This window comes from Myxine glutinosa, chromosome 4 (assembly GCF_964187855.1).
Source record: "Myxine glutinosa chromosome 4, kmMyxGlut1.1, whole genome shotgun sequence".
In the NCBI taxonomy this organism is placed as follows: Eukaryota; Metazoa; Chordata; class Myxini; order Myxiniformes; family Myxinidae; genus Myxine; species Myxine glutinosa.
The window spans coordinates 125,724,775-125,744,821 of NC_136264.1; the positions used below are offsets into that span (position 1 = coordinate 125,724,775).

Here is a 20,047-nt window from a genome sequence, read left to right on the forward strand (position 1 = left end):
CCCCTTCGGTGCCCAGCAATGACGATTTGCAATGCCTGGAGATGGCATAGGAAAGGAGCGGTGTACAATATGTAGTAATACTTTTTAAAGCAATATAAAAATACTTGCTATCCCCCTATGTAACATACGCGGCCGAGTGTTTTTGAATCATGTTTATTCTTGTATTTCCTGTAAACACAATTAACAATCTCGTTCTTTTCAGATACAGCACTTGATGAGTATAATGATCAAATTTTGGAGAGCTGCAGTCTGTAATAACTTTTTGTTACCCCAATAACTTGAGAACTGGTGAAGGGAATAAGACAAACTTGGTACAAGTATATACAGGGTGGTCCAGAAACCCTGGGCACATTTTGAAGAATGATACCTGCAACAAACCATTAGGTTTTTTATTGTTTGTTGGTGCAAAACAAAGCATGATTGCTCGTAAATGGATGTGACTGCTTCAACACGCACAGGCATCACGTGATACGCAACAGGATGAGGTGCATCACGTGATATGGATCGGGGTGAGCTTTGCTCACTGTGCTGCACACGTTTGTCTTTGCATTAGTTCATTTCATTGTGAATTTGACGCCTTAATATGACGTAGGATATCGTGAGACAGAAAATTCACACTGTACGCTTGTATTCTGTATGGAAATTCGGCTGAAGTTCACAGACAACTTGTCAAAGAATGTGGCACCGACGCAATTGACAAAAGAACCATCGGCAGAATAAACAAGCAGTTTGATGAAACCTCCAGCATTCTTCCAAAACAGGTAGCTGTTCGCACTAAGGAAAGCAGAGCGGTCATTCAACAACTCGACAGTAACACACCATTTTGAACTCTCGTTTATCAAATGTTGTCATGGGGCCCGCAAGGCTAACCCCCATTCTAGCAGGGAAAATGGCCTTAAAATGCCTGTTGTTGTTTATCAAACATCAGCAACATAAGCCGATCATTGATTCGAAGAATACTAAAAGACCTTCATGCGAAACCATACATACTAGCGGGGGGCCGTGCATGGGTAATTTTTTCTTTTCATTTCAAATTGATGCAAAAGTTTCGTTTTCAGTACCAATTTGAAGGTAAGGGCCCAGAGAACAATTTTGGTTCGAGTGTCAAGCACTCGGATAAAAAAATGGGGCTTCTGGGGACGTAGGGGGTTCCTGACCCCCCACCACCCTATGCGAAATATGGAAACTGTTATAACTTTTGATTGGATGATCCGATCTGAACATATGAGTTATGTATGGATTCAGGATCAGGAGTAGCAACTTGTATTTCAAGCATATTGCCCATAGAAGCAATAAATTTTGACTGTATCGGCGCATAGCCACAAAAAAAGATCAAGGGTCATAAACCCGGTAAGCTGAAACATGTTTTTTAAAAATAAACTGTACAATTATACTGGACAATTTAAAATAAACTGGACAATTATACTTGGGCCCAATGATATCGTGACATTTTTATTTATCTTTTAACTGTGCTACGATATGGTGGTGAGTAACTGCTTAGACAATTGTTTGAATAACTCCTTGAACAATAGTTTTAATAAGAAATTGGCTAACAAATCGACCATATATACATGTCAGTATTGAAAATTCTTCTGGTCCAGCTACTTCTCGCATTTGCACTTGCACAGACGTGTGCACTTCAACTTTGTCCTCATGCACTTGCACAGAGCGCAGGTACTTGTGCAAGAGCACTTCACATCCGGGTGGAATACATCCTTGGCGAGGGGCATCGAGGTCCAAATGGGAAGCAACTTGCCGTCCTCTTCCTTACACCCATGATTAGTGGGGTTGTTGACAGGCATCATGGACCTTTGGGCTGTTGTTCAGATGCTCGCTTGGAAGACACTCCTTCTGAGATGTTGATCCAAAGCATCACTCGTTGGAGGAATTCTCTCCACATCCCTAGTCTTCTGTGAGAACACCCTCATTCGAACGAGGTCAATGTCATTGTCCTCGTTTGACTCATTGGAGTGCAGCCTACAGACAAAGTTCATTGCCACTTCTTTCAGCCTTGGCGATGTTTGGAATGGAGTGTCGACGATAGTTGCAAATTCCTCCATGAGGGATGGCACTTCATGCATAAACTTGCAGCAGTATTGCTTACCCTTAAACTTGAAGGAAGACGTGCTGTCTGATCCAGTGGAAGAGGGCCGTCGACTTGGTACAAGAGTTGAGGGACCCTTCGGATGACAACGCAGGTGGGTACCGGGAAGATTCGTGACGAAAAAAATCCTCCAAATCCCCCCTCCCCCCCAAAATTTTTTTGTGATATGGGTACTTGACACTCGCCCCAAAATTGTTATATAGGCCCTTACCTTCAAATTGGTACTGAAAACGAAACTTTTGCATTAATTTGAAATGACTGAGTGTCCGGGCACCCCACTATACCAGATTAATTCACCAACTATCTGAGGATGATTTTGACAGGCTCATTGAGGCATGTGAAACATTGCTTGGGTTAATGGATGAATGAATGAATGATCGTTTTAAGGCCATTTTTCCCCGCTAGAGCAGGGGTTAGCCTTGCGGGCCCCATGACAATCATGGTTCCCTGTTTTGAGGCAATGTTTTTATGGCTGTTTTTATGGCGTGGTTCATGCATGATGGTGCGCCTGCTCATTACAAGTGGATTGGCCGTCATGGTCTGATTTAATGGCCACATTAGTCTTGTGATTTAACAACACTCTGTGATTTCTTCATTTGGGGTTTCCTCAAACACAAAGTGTATGCGAGGAATCCTACGACCCTTAGAGACTTGAAACAATTCATCCGTAATGAGACTGCTGCCTTAATGACTGAAACATGCAGAACTGTGTGTCAGTGCAGTTTGAACATTTGAACTGATTTGTTTCATGTATATTAGACTGATTAGACTGATTCAACTGTTTAACGAGTAATAATGTTTTGTTTTGCACCAAAGAACAATAATAAACTTAGTTGTTTGTTGCAGGTATCATTCTTCAAAATGTGCCCAGGGTTTCTGGACCACTCTGTTATAATGATGTAAAGATAAACGGATTAGATTATGGGGTCAAGAGGTCAAAGGCAGAGATCCCGTTGGGTAACAATTAAGTTGCCATGGTAATTTGTGAACCATTGATGAGATTTTGACCAAACTTGGTATAAGTATATATTATGATGAACAGATGAACTGATTAGATTTTGGCATCAAGAGGTCAAAGGTCAGAGGTCATGTCAGGTAAACATGTTGAAATTGAGGTTGGTTTTGAACCAAACCAAGTACGTGTATCATGATACATATGCGGTACAGATTATATATTGAGGTCAAATGGTCTTGGGAGTTTAGGTCTAGGTTACAGTAAGCAGATTTGATGTGGGTGGGGCATATCTGTCAAATAATGTCTTGTTTTCTTGTATAACTCAATTATAATATTTGTACGTAGTGATATCCGATGCCCAATGAAGCTGTCCTATACTGTCTTTTGGTGCTGTTTTCCTACAACGCTCACTCCTCTGGAACACATCCTGAGTGTTATAAGAAGTTTTGTAATTAATTGTGCATTTGTATTTATGTCTGTGTGTGCACAGCGAGCCCAGAACTGAGTGGGAGTACAAACCTCATATCGCATTACAACCTGGATGGAGCTTACAGCAAGTTTTGTGGGAAGAAAGTGAAGGAAAAACTCAGTCATTTTCTTCCTGATCTGCCAGGTGATTGCATACATGGGCCTCAGAGTGGCTTTCAAAAGCCATTTCTATTGCACTTTCATTGGACATTCAGAGTTGTTGGATTAATTTGGGCCAAGGCTGTGTTCATCATTATTTCTGTTGTGTTCAGATTGATTAATTGAGGCCCGATCTGTAAACCAGAGAGATTATTAAGGTATCCTTTTGCATAGAATGTCTAAGCTTGTGGAGGAGCTAGAACATAGAATGGATGAGGACCTAACATAATAAACATTAGAAAGAGAGGGGGAACTCACCAACAGAAGGGATAAGAGATAAAATAGAGGGGGAAGTGGAGAAATAAGCGATGTGTGGAAGAATACGGGGTAGGGGAGGACACAGAGGATGGATAAGATGGCTACAGCCATAGATTCTCAGGCAGGCAAAAATGGAAATTTGGAGGGAGGTGGGCTTGGGTAATTGGGGGGGGGGGGGAGGGGGGAGGGAGGTTGGATTGGGGATGATCTGAGATGGTGGTGAACAGCTCTCGAGAAGACCTGGAGGGAAGAATGACATTGAAGAGAATGTGGAAGTTCGTTCCACATGCGGGAAAAAGAGGAACGAATGAGTGGAGGTGAGCAGTGATTCGGATTTTTGGAGTTTCACCAGAAGGGGGTTGTTGGTGGACTGCATGCTTCCTACAGAAACCTGGAGGGTTGAGGGGGGAGTGGGGGACAAAGCACAGAAAGAGCAGAGAGTGCAAGACCAGAAAGGAGGTTGTAGATGACAGAGAGACCACCGACCTGTCTGTTATGTGAAAGTGATAGGCCAATATTACTTCGAATCCAACTAAATGTTCGTTTATTACCCTCGACAGAGGAGAGTGTATTGCATTTGAGTCCATTTGTCTGTCTGTCTGTCTGTATTTGTCCGCACAGAATAAATTATTTTCTCTGCAACCGTTGGTCTGATTGACAGGAAATTTTCACCATAGGTGCAACTCCACCTGTATAAGTTTTGTAATGATAATTATGATGTCATAGGTCACGTGGTATGGGCGCCATCTTGAAAAAACCGAAAATTTTGTACCTCGATATCTCTGAAAGTGCTGAATCGAAAAAATTGAGACATGGCTCATTGTAAAGAACTCTCCATGGGAAATAAAATGTTAATGATGTCAATTCGACAAGTACAAAACTTCATCCGATCAAGATGAAATTTCTTGAGCGTCATGAAGGCATAAATTGGTGGGGGAAAAAAAAGAAGATATCGGTCACGTGGTGTGGCCGCCATCTTGGAAAACCCGAATAAATTTGCATCTCTATCTCTGAAAGTGCTGCATAGAAAAAAATTGAGACATGGCACATTGTAAAGAACTCTCCATGTAGAATAACATATGTTCATGATGATGTCATAGGTGCCTCGTTATGACATTATGTTATCTTAAATGTCGTTATCCGAAATCTTAATCTTTAACCTCGTTATCTCGTTATGACGTCTTAATTCGACAAGTACAAAACTTCAACCGATCAAGATGAAATTTCTTGAGCATAATCTCGGGATAAATTGGTGGAGAAAAAAATAAATGATGATGTCATCGGTCACGTAGTTCGGCCGCCATATTTGTTTTGACACAAAAGCCTTAAAAACCACTGAAAACACGTCCTGTTGAGGGTCTGCAATCTCTGCTCTTTCTAGTTTTGTTTTGTAACATTGATGTCATAATTAAACTTGTAAATAAATAATTTGTCGGACACTGACCTTGGCTGATATCAGTATAATTAATGTATGAATTGCAAGGTCTTTGATACACAAAGTATATGGGATTTTAATCTGGGTTCAGTTCTGATGGGAATGCTAAACAGGCTCTCTCTCCTCTTCCCTTCTCTTCCCTCACTCATTACGTAGGAATGATTGACAATCCGGCATCACATGATGGTAGTGGATTGCGGTTATTACTGGAGAAACCGCCTGTTGTTACAAAAGAATTTCACCCTTTAACCGGTTCAATGCTCACTGGGTTCCGTCTCCACGCTGGTCCGGTGAGAAACTTTACTCTGCACTCGAGTTTGTGTTTTTCCAGCCAATTTGTGTTTGGATCTGCCAGTTGGCTCTCACAACCTTTGACTTCTCTGGCTTACCACCTGGAGTTTGCCCGCAAGTCCTAACTATGCTACTTACTGTAACATATTCACTATGTACTTTTTAATTGCCGGTTCTTCTGGCTTTTTTGTTTGGGTTTCCCTTCCCAGTTATGCCTTGCACCGCTTTCATTGGGCCTGAAATGATGCATGCTGGTGGCAGTGTTCCGGTCTACGAGAAGAGCTCCTTTTCTCGTAGCTCCACTCTGCCCTGTCCCTCCCTCATCCGTACGCAATATTTTTTGGGATTCACGGCCCTGTCTGTAGCGATGTCTTTCTTCATGCATTGTTTGTTATCCTCCTTACTGTGATTGCTTTGTATGAGGCCCTTTCAGCTAACTTGTATTCCCTCCTCACCTCCAACCCCTTCCCTCTTTTCTTCATCCATGGTGGCTTTAACTGCTGCCCTTCCATCTTTTTTGGTGTTGGTCCTTAAAACACCACCCATGGTATTGCAGCCAAATCCTTTTGTGACCCCCTGAGGTTTGACCTAATCTAATCTCTTGGATTTCCAACTGACAATTTCCTCCATTGGCTTCTACTCTCTTAGACTTGATCATGTTTAAGTTCCACTCTAAACTTTTTCTCTTCCCCAGCTCTCCCTGGCTTTTCTCAGATCATGTCCTCTTGAAATTGACTTCATGGTGGTCTTGAAGAAACCAACAAGGCACTGCCATGCGTGGCAGTTTAATTGGGTAGATTTTTCCGGCCTGTGCTCTGCCCTCTATTCCTCGAATTGGTCTCGATCAGTTGATACCTTCATGCTTCCCACTACCTGACCCAACATTCCGTATGTGGTATAATGATACGTGTGGTGAGGCAACTGTGAGAAAGCAGCTTGCCTTTCCTTATGGAAAGCAAACCCCACCGATGGGTCACTGTGGTTTCTCCATAAAGCTCACAATCATTGATTTGATTCTCGGATGTGCAAAGGCCGGTATCAGGCACTCCTGATGTCCAAACTCATAGCTTTGCACAATCAACAAAAAAACTTATTGCAAGACCTTTATTCATCTGCTCTGTCTATACTCCACAAGGTCATAACAGACTCTGGAGTAATGTTTACATCGTCTGCTCTGAGTTTGGGAGATTGGTGGTTCAAGCCCCGACCGGGTCATCCCAAAGACTTTCAAAGTGGTACATGCTGCTTCCTTGTTTGCTCGCAGCATTTAAAAAGGATGGAGCACGGGCAATCAACTATAGCTTGTCATTACACAGGCCTCATGAGCTTAATGGCCTCTTATGTTGAAATTCCTTGTAATGGAACTCGTATTTATTTCTTTAACTCGTATTAAGAGGTCCGCTTCCGGTCTTGCCGGCGAGGTTTTCGTTTATTCGCAGCTGTGCACACTCTCCATCGAAATCGAAGTTAAGTAATTGTTCCCATTTGTATTTTCGTTATAACTGTATTTATTTTATGGTGTTGTACGTATCGTGTGTCCCGAGGAAGATTTTCGGTGCAAATCTTTCGTACCTGTATAGAAAATCGTGTTAAATCGTGCCGTGTCTTTTGAGGCCTTGTACAGTGTACAACCTTGAGGCTTCGTTTTCCTCTCAGCGGTCCGTCTTTTGTGCTCCAATAACTTTCGTTCTCTGCTTTTCCCAGTCTTTTCACCCCATAGCCTACTTCCTTGTTTAAAATCAACTAAAAAAAAAAAAAAAAAAAAAAACATTTCCTTCTCTGTTCTTATTCTTTGTTCTCATTCGTTTATTCGTTCTTATTCGTTCGTTCGTTCTTCGAACGACGTTCACTGTTATTACTGTTACTGTAATAACAGTTATTACTGTTCACTGTTAACGTTCACTGTTGTTAACCTTATAATGTTTACACTTTCCCCTCAAGTTCTGTATTCCGTCATATATTATAACACCTTTTTCTTCTTCTTCTTTAAAAGGTTGCTTTCGACTTGCTCACCAAATCTATCCATCCCAAAAAAAAATTCCATATCTTTCAGTGCCTCTTTTCTACATTCCCTAAACTCTCCTGCACTCCATCCTCCCTCCAGCGTCCTAAAACGTATTTTTGACTCGAAGGTCACAAGAAACTCATTTTGCAATAAATGTTCGTTTCCCATTAATCGTACACTTTCAAAAATCCAATCTCACCCCTCCCCTCCAAATCTTCCCCATAACCCCTCCCATCGAAATCTTCCCCATCACCCCTCCCCTCCAAATCTTCCCCCTTGCCACTCCCCTCCTAAATCCTCCCCATCACCCATCCCTTTCAAATCTCCCCCCTTTCCCCTTCTCTCCTAAACTCCCCCCACACCCCTCCCCTCCAAGACTCCCCCTCGCCCCTCCCCTCCTTGACTCCCCCCTCACCCCTCCCCTCCAAATCTCCCCCATATCCCATCCCTTTCAAATCCCTCCCCTTGTCCCTTCCCTCCTAAACTCCCCCCTCGCCCCTCCCCTTCAAATCTCCCCACCCTCATTTCTTCTCAATTTCCCCCCTCTCACTCCCCCTCCTCAAAGCGTCCTCCCCACTTCTTCCCTCTTCCAACTCTCACCTCCATCTCCCCCAACCTTCTGCCTCGCTCTTCCCCCTCCTCAAATAACACCTCATTGTGCACTTTAGCCTGGTTTTGGGCGAGTGGCTAGGGTGCCAGGTTAGGATCCGAGGATCCTGGGTTCGAATCCCGGTCGATCGCTGAATTAACGCCAGGGGGGTTGACTCAGCCTGTCATCCTTCCGAGGTCGGCAAATTGAGTACCAGTTCACTGGTAATTCCCTGCTTGTCGTAAAAGGCGACAAAAAGGGTTGGCGGCAGGAAGGGCATCCGGCCGTAAAACATTGCTTCAAAAAAGGGGACCAAAAAACAACAACAACCACGGTCCCCGAAAAAGGCCAACCCCCGCTTTGCGGGGAAAGGTGGTTCTAAAAGGTGGTTGTGCCTCACCCAATCACCATCAAACCTTTTGTCCGCCCCATCCTTCCCTTTCTCCGAGCTATTCTGAAATCTCTGACACACCTTCAACAGCTCTCCCTACCTCTTCCACATCTTACCCTACCCCTCCACCCCCCTGTTCTGTATCCGATGCTCCCCCTTCCTCTTCATTAACGGTATGGACCTCAAACATCCGGAGCCTTCGTTCAACCTCAACTGATCTCTCCATACAGGTTGCTTCTGTCAAACCAGACGTGATCTGCTTAACAGAAACTTTCCTCCTTCATGATGTCTCTGATTCCTTAGTATCTCTCCCGGGTTACTCCCTCCTCCGGTATGATAGACCTGAGCCTCGTCCTGGAGGTGGGGTTGCTATCTTTATCAAAAACTCTCTTCCTCACTCGCCCTGCACTGCACTCCCTCCACCTCACCCCCAGGAATACCTCTGGCTACGGCTTCCCCTTCGCTCCCACCTCTTGTTCATATGTGTGTTGTACCGTCCACCAAACAGTGATGACTCCATCTACATCAAGCTGTCTGATAATATGGACCAACTTCTGTCTACTCATCCTAACTCTCTCTTCCTCATATGTGGTGATTTCAATTGTCGCCATGCCAGTTGGCTGGGTGTGGGCTCCTCTCTCACCAGCCATGGCTCCTCAGCAAAGGACTTCTGCGACTCACTGGGACTGACACAATCTGTCAATTTCCCGACCCGGATCTCAGTCAACGGAGCATCTTCTCTTCTGGACTTGGTTATGACTAACTTCCCTGAAAATGTCTGCTGCTCTTCTTCTGCTCCAATCGGCTCATCTGATCATGTGCTTGTTAAAGTTGGCATCTCCCTGACCATTCTCAGGGAGCCTCCTCAGCGTCGACGAGTCTGGCATTTCACTCAGGCCAACTGGCATGGTCTTCAAGCAGCCATCAATCATCTGGACTGGTCTCCCATCTCGACCACCTCTGACATCAACTCATCCTGGGAATTCTTCCAAAGTAAATTGCTCTCTCTCATGCACAGATTTATCCCATCTCGTCTTCAGTTGTCATACCCTTCCTCCCATCCATGGTACACGGAATCTTGTGGTGAGGCTGTTGCCCAGAAACAACTTGCCTTCGTCTCCTGGAAAGCAAATCCAACAGAAGGAAATCTCATTTCCTTTCACAAAGCCCGAAACAAGTGTGTGTCCACCCTCAGGAGAGCCAGGAAACAATATCTCTCCATTCTCAAGACCAAACTTTCTTATCTGTCTCCCTCTTCCAAATCCTGGTGGCGTCTGGTCAAATCTGTTTCTGGTGTTTGTTCCCCCTCCATTTCCTCCCTTACCTCAAACGGCTACACAGCTGACTCCGCACGTGAAAAAGCTGAATGCCTCAACTCTGTGTTTGCCTCTAAATCTTGTGTCCCAAACCCATCCCTCTCTGTACCCACCGTACCCAGTCGTACCCAGCTACTCCTGGACTCCGTGTCCTTTCCTCCTGACAAGGTGGAAAAGTTTCTGTCAACCCTCGACTCTGATTCTGCAACTGGACCTGACGGCATCAGCCCACGGGTCCTAAAATCCTGTTCTTCCGCTCTTTCACTCCCTCTCTCTGTTCTCTTCACCCTCTCTTTTGCTCAAGGTCAACTGCCATCTGCTTGGAAATCAGCCAACATCACCGCTTTGCACAAAAAAGGTGCAAAAACAGATCCTTACAACTACAGACCAATCAGCCTTTTCCCAATTATCAGCAAAGTCATGGAATCCATCATTGCTTCGGATATGAAATCTTTCCTCTTCTCCAATGGCTTGATCGCTGATCATCAATTTGGTTTCAGACCAGGTCACTCTACTCTGGACATGCTGCTTCTGCTGTCTCAACAATGGATGGAGGTCCTCAATGCCAAACAGGAAATTAGAGCTGTCTCCCTCGACATATCACGTGCCTTCGATACGGTCTGGCACCCCGCTCTGCTCACCAAACTCTCCTCTTTTGGTATCCATGGAAATCTCCATGCATGGCTGGCGGACGTCCTCTCTCGTCGTAGTCAACATGTGGCCCTGAATGTGTTTTTCTCATCTCCTCTTCCTGTTCAGGCTGGAGTTCCCCAAGGCAATGTTCTGGGCCCTGTGCTTTTTCTGGTCTTCATCAATGATCTCTCTGACTCTCTTGAAAATCCTCTCTTTCTCTTTGCTGATGACTCCACTCTCTGCCGCTCCATTCCTCATCCCTCAGATCGGCAGTCTGCAGCCTCCCCACTCTCTGCAGACCTGGACAAAATCACAGACTGGGCAAACAAGTGGAACATGTCTTTCAATCCTGACAAATCTCACACTCTTACGATGTCTCTCCGAAACGACCGACTGGACAACCCTCCCATCTACTTACTGAATAATCCTCTCCAAGAAGTTCTGTCACTCAAGCTTTTGGGTCTCACTATCTGCCATGATCTTTCCTGGGAAAACCACATTTCCAAGCTGGCCTCCAAAGCCAGTCGCCGACTGGGCATCCTCCGTCGTGCGAAGTCCTTCCTTGGCACACCTGAGCTCCTCACCACATACAAGGCTTTCATCACCACATACAAGGCTTTCATCCGCAGCTCAATGGAGTACTACTCTCCCCTCTGGGCTGGTGCTCCTGCCTCACACCTAGCTCGTCTTCACGCTGTTGAAACCAAAGCGTTCAGAATCATTGGAATCTCCCGCGATGACGCTATCTCCGAGGGCCTTTCACTTACTCACCGCAGGCAGGTTGGTGGTCTTTCCGTCTTCTACCGACTCCTCTCCGGCCTTGCTCCCCCAGCTCTCTCTGGGCTCTGTCCCCCAAATATTCCTGCAGGTCGCACAAGATCTGCCTGCTGCAACCCTCTTATGGTTAAACTGCCAAAATCAAGACTCTCTGCTCACCTTCACTCCTTCATTCCTCTTTTCTCCCGCCTCTGGAACAAACTCCCTCACTCTCTTCAACCCCACTCCTCCCTCCAGGTCTTTAAAACGGCTGTTCACCACCATCTCTTATCTTCCCCAATCCAAAACCTTGATCTTTTCTACCCCCGCTAATTTCACCCCAAATCCACTTTTTTGAGGTGACTTTTGTCTGCTTTCCTGGAAGTCCTTGGTGTCCTTGCGTTTTATACCTATCCTGCCTCCCCCCAGGCCCTCTGCCTCCCACACATCTCCTGATGTCCCTGCCCTCAAATGTTGTGTTTGTGTGCTTCCTCCCCTTCTCTCCCCATCTTGTCGACTGCTCCCACTTTTATGTGCTTTGTTTACTTGTTTGTTTGATTTGTTTGTTTGATTTGTTTGTTTGATAAATGTTAGCTCTTTCACGAGCCTCGACTCTGTATACAAAAAACAAAACAAAAAAAACGACACAATTAAACAGTATTCTCTGAGGGTTGCCTCTCCCACATCATAGAAAGTTACCAATGTCACCCCAATTCATAAAGCTTCCAAATATGTCCCTCTCAATGACAGACTGATCAGCCTTCTCCCCCCTCCCATCAAAACAATGGAGTTGATCATGAGCAAAGCAATGGAGTTAGTTGTCATGGCAGATGTTAAGAATCTTCACATTTATAAATCTCTGATCATCATTTTGGTTTCTGTCTCAGTCACTACACCCTGGACGTGTTGCTTCTTAAACGTCAACGTATTGATGCCACATTTCAAACCAGATGTCAGGGACATCAAACGGGGCTTCTCCAAATAAATCTGTTTTTGGAAACCAGCCTTGCTTTCCTAACTTTCAGTTTATAATATCCCCAAAAAACCCTCATGGAGTGGCAATTTTATTTCCTCTGCACTCACAAGCATCGGTTTTTTTGCATGACATTTTCTCACATTTCTTGCGATGCCATCTCTCAATGTCAATCCTAACATCAGTCGACACCAATCGCCTCCACTTTGTGCAAGACTGTTTCTCACTTCCCCTATTCCTCCTCTTTGCCCCTCACCCCCTTCCCCAACCACCCACCTGTGTGCCACCTTCTACCTATTGAGAGAAACACCAACTGGTCACCTACCTAGAATCGGTCTTTCAATGCAAGAAAGTTGTACATTCTCACTTTGTACAGATTCTGGAGCTCCTGGGCCACATCATCAGCTATAACCAGATCTCTAGGCTGCCATCAAAAGCCAGTCACTGCTTAAGAATTTTCTGCAGTCAATTTTTTCTTCCGATGTCCTAATCTTTTAATGGTGTACAAGGTCCTCAGCCAAAGTGTCATGGAATATGGTTTTCCTTGTGGACTGATGATACTTACTAACTTTCCCACTTTTAGGACTTTTGTCATTGGTGTCTCATTACAGAATGCTGAGTTTCGGGGACGACCACTTCTACAGTCCAAGTAAGTCAGTGGCTAGGCAGTCTTTTAATATCTTCCTATCTTCCTTCTCCTGTGCCCTTACCTTTGTGCCAAACCCCTGCCCTCTCAGGTACCAGAAACTCATTATGTTAATCCCCCACACACCTCCACTTCATGCCTACTGCCATTCTTTCATCTATATAATAATGGCGTAAGGACTCGACTTTGTTATCCCTTTTACGCCGCACCCAGTGACCCGATGCCCACGGCACTAATGGATTTACGATCTACGAACCGCGCTCTTTGTTTATCACGTACAGTCATACTCGAAAAATCTGAATTAGCCGACGTTGGGGCCCAAAAGCATCCGATTAACTGCCGATATGACGCCATCTTACGACGCCATCATATTGGCGTCTGCTGGGCGAAGGCGAAGCAAGCCGTCTGCTGATTGGACAGGCGAAGGCGAAAGCAAGCCGTCCACTGAGTGGACAATCCAGAGCATGCATTTGTGCCAGTGTCGGCGATCGTTGTTCATATATGCACTCTTCATTCTCATCTTTCTTCCTAACTCTTACTCGGACAAGCAAATCCCCTATGCCATCCATAATGGTACACTCTATCCATACACCACATCCTCCCTTCCGTGGATGTTTCACGGGTTTCGGCTAGTCTATATAATAATAGCGTAAGGACTCGACTTTGTTATCCCTTTTACGCCGCACCCAGTGACCCCATGCCCACGGCACTAATGGATTTACGATCTACGAACCACGCTCTTTGTTTATCACGTACAGCCATACTCGAAAAATCTGAATTAGCCGACGTTGGGGCCCAAAAGCATCCGATTAACTGCCGATACGACGCCATCTTATGACGCCATCGTATTGGCGTCTGCTGGGTGAAGGCGAAGCAAGCCGTCCGCTGATTGGACAGGCGAAGGCGAAAGCAAGCCGTCCACTGAGTGGACAATCCAGAGCATCTATTTGTGCCGGTGTCGGCGATCGTTGTTCATATACGCACTCTTCATTCTCATCTTTCTTCCTAACTCTTACTCGGACAAGCAAATCCCCATGCCATCCATAATGGTACACTCTATCCATACACCACATCCTCCCTTCCGTGGATGTTCCACGGGTTTCGGCTAGTTCCTATTATTTTGAATGTGGAACCATATTCCCACATCTGCTGTCTCTTGTTCTTCGCTCCAGAACTTCAAGTATGCTGCTGAGCCCCACCGCATGGTCTCTTCATTTTCTGTCTCTGAGCTTTACTGCACCCGCTGAGACCCTGTCCCCCTATCACCTCACTCTTCACCTTGCATCGTGGTGCGTCCATACGTTCTTTCTACTCCCGTTTCCCCTTTTCCTTACTTAGTCTGACCATTTGCCCGCTGTTCTGCTCTTGCGTGAACCTCATCACCTGGTATTCAAAAAATTCTCCCCATTTCCTTATCCATTAGACGATGCTTTGAAAGTGAATGGTAACAGAATGGCAGATTAAAAAGGATGAAACTAAAATAATTTTGCAGGAGAGTGTGCTCATGAAAATAGCAAGACAAATAGGATAAAAGTAACCGCAGAGAAACTGAGCTGGATTTTGGAAAGCTGGATTTTCCACAACCAGAGGTGGAAAACTTTACAAAAGAATATACAGTTGACATAACCACGTGCTCCAAGTAGGTAAATTAAAGTGCCATCCTCATCCTCAAAGGCATCGATCGGGGATGACTCGGAGCAGACATCACCTCTCGCATGCATCATGGGGTCGTCCACTGGATGTCTGTGATCGGGATGGCTGGGGTCACATCGGTCTGGCCTATGATGCAATGCGGCCAGGCCGGTCATACATTCCAACTGTCATGCTCCTCTGGCAAATCATCGGTGATCCTAGATTGGCAAAACATTCCACTACCGGTCTGCGGAGACCGTAGGAAGTGTGCCGATTTTTCAATTTGCACACTAAGGATATCTGGCAAAAGTAAAGATACATCTTTGATGACGTCTTTCAGTCGTTCAACTCACTCCCCCCACCACCCACCTCTTCTTATTTTGCCTCCTTTACAGCTCCCAGAGCAGTATCGTGCACTCCATCAGCTACCACCTCGCAAGAAAAACAAACACCGGCACAAGCACAACCGCACGACAGACACCCTCACCCAAGAGGGAAAAGGTTGTTGCATTTCGATTTTCTTGTGCACCTCTTTAAATTTGTTATCTCTACTTGCTCATGCTCAACCCCTTGCTCCCCACCACGATAATCACCCTTAATTTTCAGCTAACTACAAGGCCTTATGTCACCATTTTCCTCCTCTTTGCAGAAATTACATCTGACTCTGACCACAAGAAGAAGAAAAAGAAAAAAGATGACGACCCAGAAAGGAAAAAACGGAAAAAGGAAAAGAAGAAGAAGAAGGTGAGAGGAGATTGGCTATGACGTGAGGGTTTTGATTCGCTTTGTTCCTTTCTGCATCTCTCCAATTTGTCATTTTATAATTTGATTTGTTGTGGACATCGGGAGAGTTTGACAAATATGTCATTGAGTTGATCTCAACAAAAACAGCTGAGCCCACGTATGAACTCTTTGTATCGCCTGAACTGCCTTTCTTTCCCTGTTGGGAAAACCTTAAAACAAGAGCAAGCTCTTATTATGAGGATGGCTGTCTTCCAGAAGTTGTTGAAAATGTTTTCCCTGTGTTTTCCCTGGCCAATGCCCCAGCTGTGTCCCACTTGAACCATGCTTTAAAAAGTGTATATTGAGCAGAATCGTGAAATCTTCCGCAGAGTAAAAATTATTGTCACGTTTACAGCTCCTCACATCGCCACCACCGTTAATCAGTCGGGTGTGGAAACTCTTAAATGCCGACGCAGTCACTTCGCGAATGGCCAGCTTGTAGCCTAGATTGATCGCTAACACACCCAAGCAGCGAGTACGCGAATGTACTGAACGGATCTCAACCTCGGTAATTAATAAGGTTAATTAACCTTATTAACCTAATAACCTATTAAGGAAAATAACCTAACCTTAATAACCGAATAACCTATTAAGGAAAATAACCTAACCTTAATAACCTAACCTTATAAACCTAATAACCTATTAACCTAATAAGCCTGGTGTTTGCTTAGCGGTTAGGGTGCCGGCTTGGGATCCTAGGATCCTGGGTTTGAATCCCGATCGATCGCTGAATTAACGCCAGGGGGGTTGACTCAGCCTGTCATCCTTCCGAGGTCGGCAAATTGAGTACCAGCTTGCTGGGATGAATGATCCCGGTGTGTACCCCGGTTTAGAATAGGTACACCGTATCCCTGCGCATCGTAAGAGGCGACCAAGGGTTGGCGTCAGGAAGGGCATCCGGCCATAAAAACATTGCCTCAAACAGGGAACCATGATTGTCATGGGGCCCGCAAGGCTAACCCCCGCTCTAGCGGGGAAAATGGCCTTAAAACGATCATTCATTCATTCATTCAATTAACCCAATTGTACTGAATCAATTTGATTGGAGCGTGACAGGATGCGGAACGAAGCGTAGTGTGGTCTTTAGAAAACCAATTAAAACAGACTAGACGACATAAACGGAGAATCCCGGATAAATGAATACACTTATCAGAAGTAAGGAACAAATCTAAATCCGAAGGCACCACGCTCACAACTGTCATACACACAAACCGGACTGTGTTGTCACAACACGTATAGCCCCGAGGGTGTGGACATGGAGCTGCTCGTGTGCAGCCCGAGATCATCTTCCTCCACAGTTTGTTAGGGTTCATCTCAGCTAACACGATGAGGTGGGGGGGGGGGGGGGGTGCATCGAGTAGCCAGCGAACTCGTAGGAGGTAATGAGAGATGGAGATAGAGATATATGACTGCCCCCTCCTCCCATTTTTTTTTTTTTTTTTTTTTTTGCAGTTTCCCCGTGGCTCCCCACCCCCTACTCTGGGGGGGTTGCACTTCATCCACTCCAAGTTGGCTGCCACAGGTGGAGCCCGTTCATGGCTCCATCTGCGGTAGCCAATCGGACGCGTCACATGCATGACTGCCTGGGGGGATAGAGGCGTGTATTGTACCTGCATGCATGCTCTGGATCATTGGAGCCCAGGTTACAGGTGTGCTCCTTGAACCAGTTGCGTTGAGAGTTGGTACCATGTGGAAGTCAATCACCTCATCACCCTCCCCCACCCCCTCCCCTCTATTGATACTCACTGAATCACCCCTTTCCCTCAATCAACATTCACCAAATCAACCCTCCTCCGACCCCTTTCCTAAACACCAACCAAATTTCCACTTCTCCTCATTCTTCCACCACAACACCCCCCCCCCCCAACCATCCCCATTTATTTCCACAAACACTCGTCACGATACGGTGCATGACTTTTAATTTCAAAATGTGCCTTTAATTCTTGCATTTCCAAAGTGAACGTTTCAGTATAAATGTATAAGATATAATAATCATTATGGTCCATATAATAATGTTTGTTATTGTACCAAATATGCTAATTTTATATAATAAATGCCCTTTTTTCTGTTACAGATTTATAGAGATAGAATCTGCCAAAAATGAAACCTGTTTCACTTTGAAAGGGGACAACTTGGTGGTGCTCGCAGGGCTGGGTTTTCTGTGGCCGAAACCTCAACTTCCTAAGGTAGCAAGAGGAACAGTCTTCAAGTAACGACAGCGTGGGAAAAAATGGAAAAAAAATCTACAAGAACATCTAACAGTGGTCAGAATTGTGAATAAAAATCCCAAGACAACACTCCCAACAGCTGCAAAAGTGGCAGCAGAACTGAATAGACACATAAACCGACCAATCTCTATCAAAACAACTCATTGTGCGTTGCACAAAATGGAGTTTCATGGCGAAGCTTCCATTTGCAAACCCTTGATGAAGAAAATTAATGTGTCATCTCACAAAAAGTGGTGCATGGAATGAACACAAGGACTGGACTTTGGAACAGTGCACAAATGTAACATGGTCAGATGAGTCCTCCTTCTCTCTATTTCCAAGCAATGAAAGTCTACGTTTGGAGAGAGCCCAAGGATGCCTACCACCCTGACACCGGCAGCTAAACATGGAGTAGGCTCTGTAGTGATTCGGGCAGCAATCTCAAGTCAATCTTTATGCACGATTAGTACAATACACTGCAGAGTAACTCCAAATGACTATATGAAGCCATCCTTAGTGACCCATTGCATGATACAAACTTTGTTTCCTGAAGGAGGTGCCATTTTACAAGATGATAATGTTCCAATCCATGCTGTAAATAGTAAATCCTGGTTCGATGGACATGAGGGTGAAGTACAACCTCTTCTTTGGCCTGCTCAATCACCAGTTTTAAATATTGAGCCAATGGGGTCAATTCTCGAGAACAAGCAGATTTCCCCCATTAATGTCCCCCCCAAGGAACTTGAAGCCATTCTTGTTGAGGAATTGTGTATATCAGACGTACCACTCAATCCCACACAGGATTGATGCTGTATTGTCCGTTCAGGGAGGGAGGAAGAGGAGAGGGGGGGGGGGGGGGGGGGGAGGTGTGGTTCTTACTATGAATAAATAAAGCATACATTTTCATGGGTGTTCCCATTTTTTGTGTGTGTGTGTGTGTGTCTGTCTGTCTGTCTGTCTGTCTGTCTGTGTCTGTGTCTGTGTCTGTGTCTCTAATATATATTATATTTTTGGGGAAAATGCCAGCGGCATAGAAAAGGCTCCTCTATATGGTATGTGTCATGTGGCAAACTCTAGAAAAGAAGGGACTTTCATAACTTGTAGAAAATGCCAAAGAATAAAAAAAAGGGACATTCAAAAAATATTGTGTGCCTTGTGTTCTTGGGAGGAACCAGTTAATGCTCTGGAAAAGGTCATAAAAAGGGGCACCTATTTGATTCATACAGTTCAAAAAACTTTACTTGCTGACTGGTTTTAACCCTCTATATTGTCACGTCCTGTAGTGAAGACCTCAGGGTGACGGATGGCCGACCGAGCTTTACCTCCGGGGCGTTTACCCAAAACTGTGGCGGTGTTATCTCTATAGCATGCGAGGGAAACGGAGTTCCCTGGTCTTATTTGTACGGAAGGATGCAACAGGTGGTGGGGGGGTTATCCGATCCCCACAGACAGATAAACGTACAAGACAGACAAGACAGGCACGGCAATGAAATGCAATAAAGAATGATTTAATGAAAATAATACCAGGATAACAAAAAGTAATGTACGGTAAAATCTAATTCCTAATTGGGGCACCCCCCACCAACTCGTATACAACACAAGGGGGTGGGAGGGTGGGTGGAGCTATGTTAACGAGGTAGGTATTAAAGTTAGTTTTCCCCAGTTTGTGATTGCCTCCTGTGGTTTTCCCTGTTGTTGTCGCACCGCGGAGCGAAAGGAGGACTATGGTTTTCCCGTCCGTCCGTCCGTGCGTGCATAAGCGAAGGACCGCATTCGAATTTGGTGTGTGGGTGCAACCCACGTCAAAATCCAAGATGGCCGCCGCCATGTATGTCTGATGCCATGGATGTCTGAACCTTGTGAGCGGAATATCTTGAAAAATAAGCGAAGTACCAACTTCTAATCTGGTGTGTGGGTGCATCTAGGCACAAGGAAGAACGCTATTGAAAATTGGGTTGCCATGTCAAAATACAAGATGGCCGCCACCATGTATGTCAACCTTGTGAGCTGAATATCTTGAAAAATAAGCGAAGTACCAACTTCTAATCTGGTGTGTGGGTGCATCTAGGCACAAGGAAGAATGCTATTGAAAATTGGGTCGCCATGTCAAAATACAAGATGGCCACCACCATATATATGTCTGAACCTTGTGAGTGAAATATCTTGAAAAATAAGCGAAGTACCAACTTCTAATCTGGTGTGTGGGTGTATCTAGGCATAAGGAAGAACCCTATTGAAAATTGGTTCGCCACGTCAAAATCCAAGATGGCCACCGCCATGTATGTCTGAACCTTGTGAGCGGACTATCTTGAAAAATAAGCGAAGTACCAACTTCTAATCTGGTGTGTGGGTGTATCTCGGCATAAGGAAGAACTTTATTGAAAATTGGGTTGCCACGTCAAAATCCAAGATGGCCACCACCATGTATGTCTGAACCTTGTGAGTG

The 20,047-nt window shown here is 45.0% G+C and overlaps 1 protein-coding gene across 2 annotated transcripts in view; it reads left to right on the top strand.

Moving 5' to 3' along the window:
- Positions 1-18,738, top strand: part of MED19 (mediator complex subunit 19) — a 61,423-nt gene extending 42,685 nt beyond the window's left edge. Inside the window, exons 2-7 of one of the 2 annotated variants that reach the window (XM_078776387.1) lie at positions 3,550-3,672; positions 5,536-5,669; positions 12,945-12,982; positions 15,007-15,112; positions 15,261-15,355; positions 17,469-18,737. In XM_078776387.1, the coding sequence (XP_078632513.1) occupies positions 3,550-3,672; positions 5,536-5,669; positions 12,945-12,982; positions 15,007-15,112; positions 15,261-15,355; positions 17,469-17,607 (635 nt within the window). In that variant the 3' untranslated portion in view covers positions 17,608-18,737. Of the gene's footprint in view, positions 1-3,549; positions 3,673-5,535; positions 5,670-12,944; positions 12,983-15,006; positions 15,113-15,260; positions 15,356-17,468 lie in introns of both variants that reach the window. The other variant, XM_078776388.1, reaches the window with a different exon arrangement.
- Positions 18,739-20,047: the final 1,309 nt, after the last annotated feature.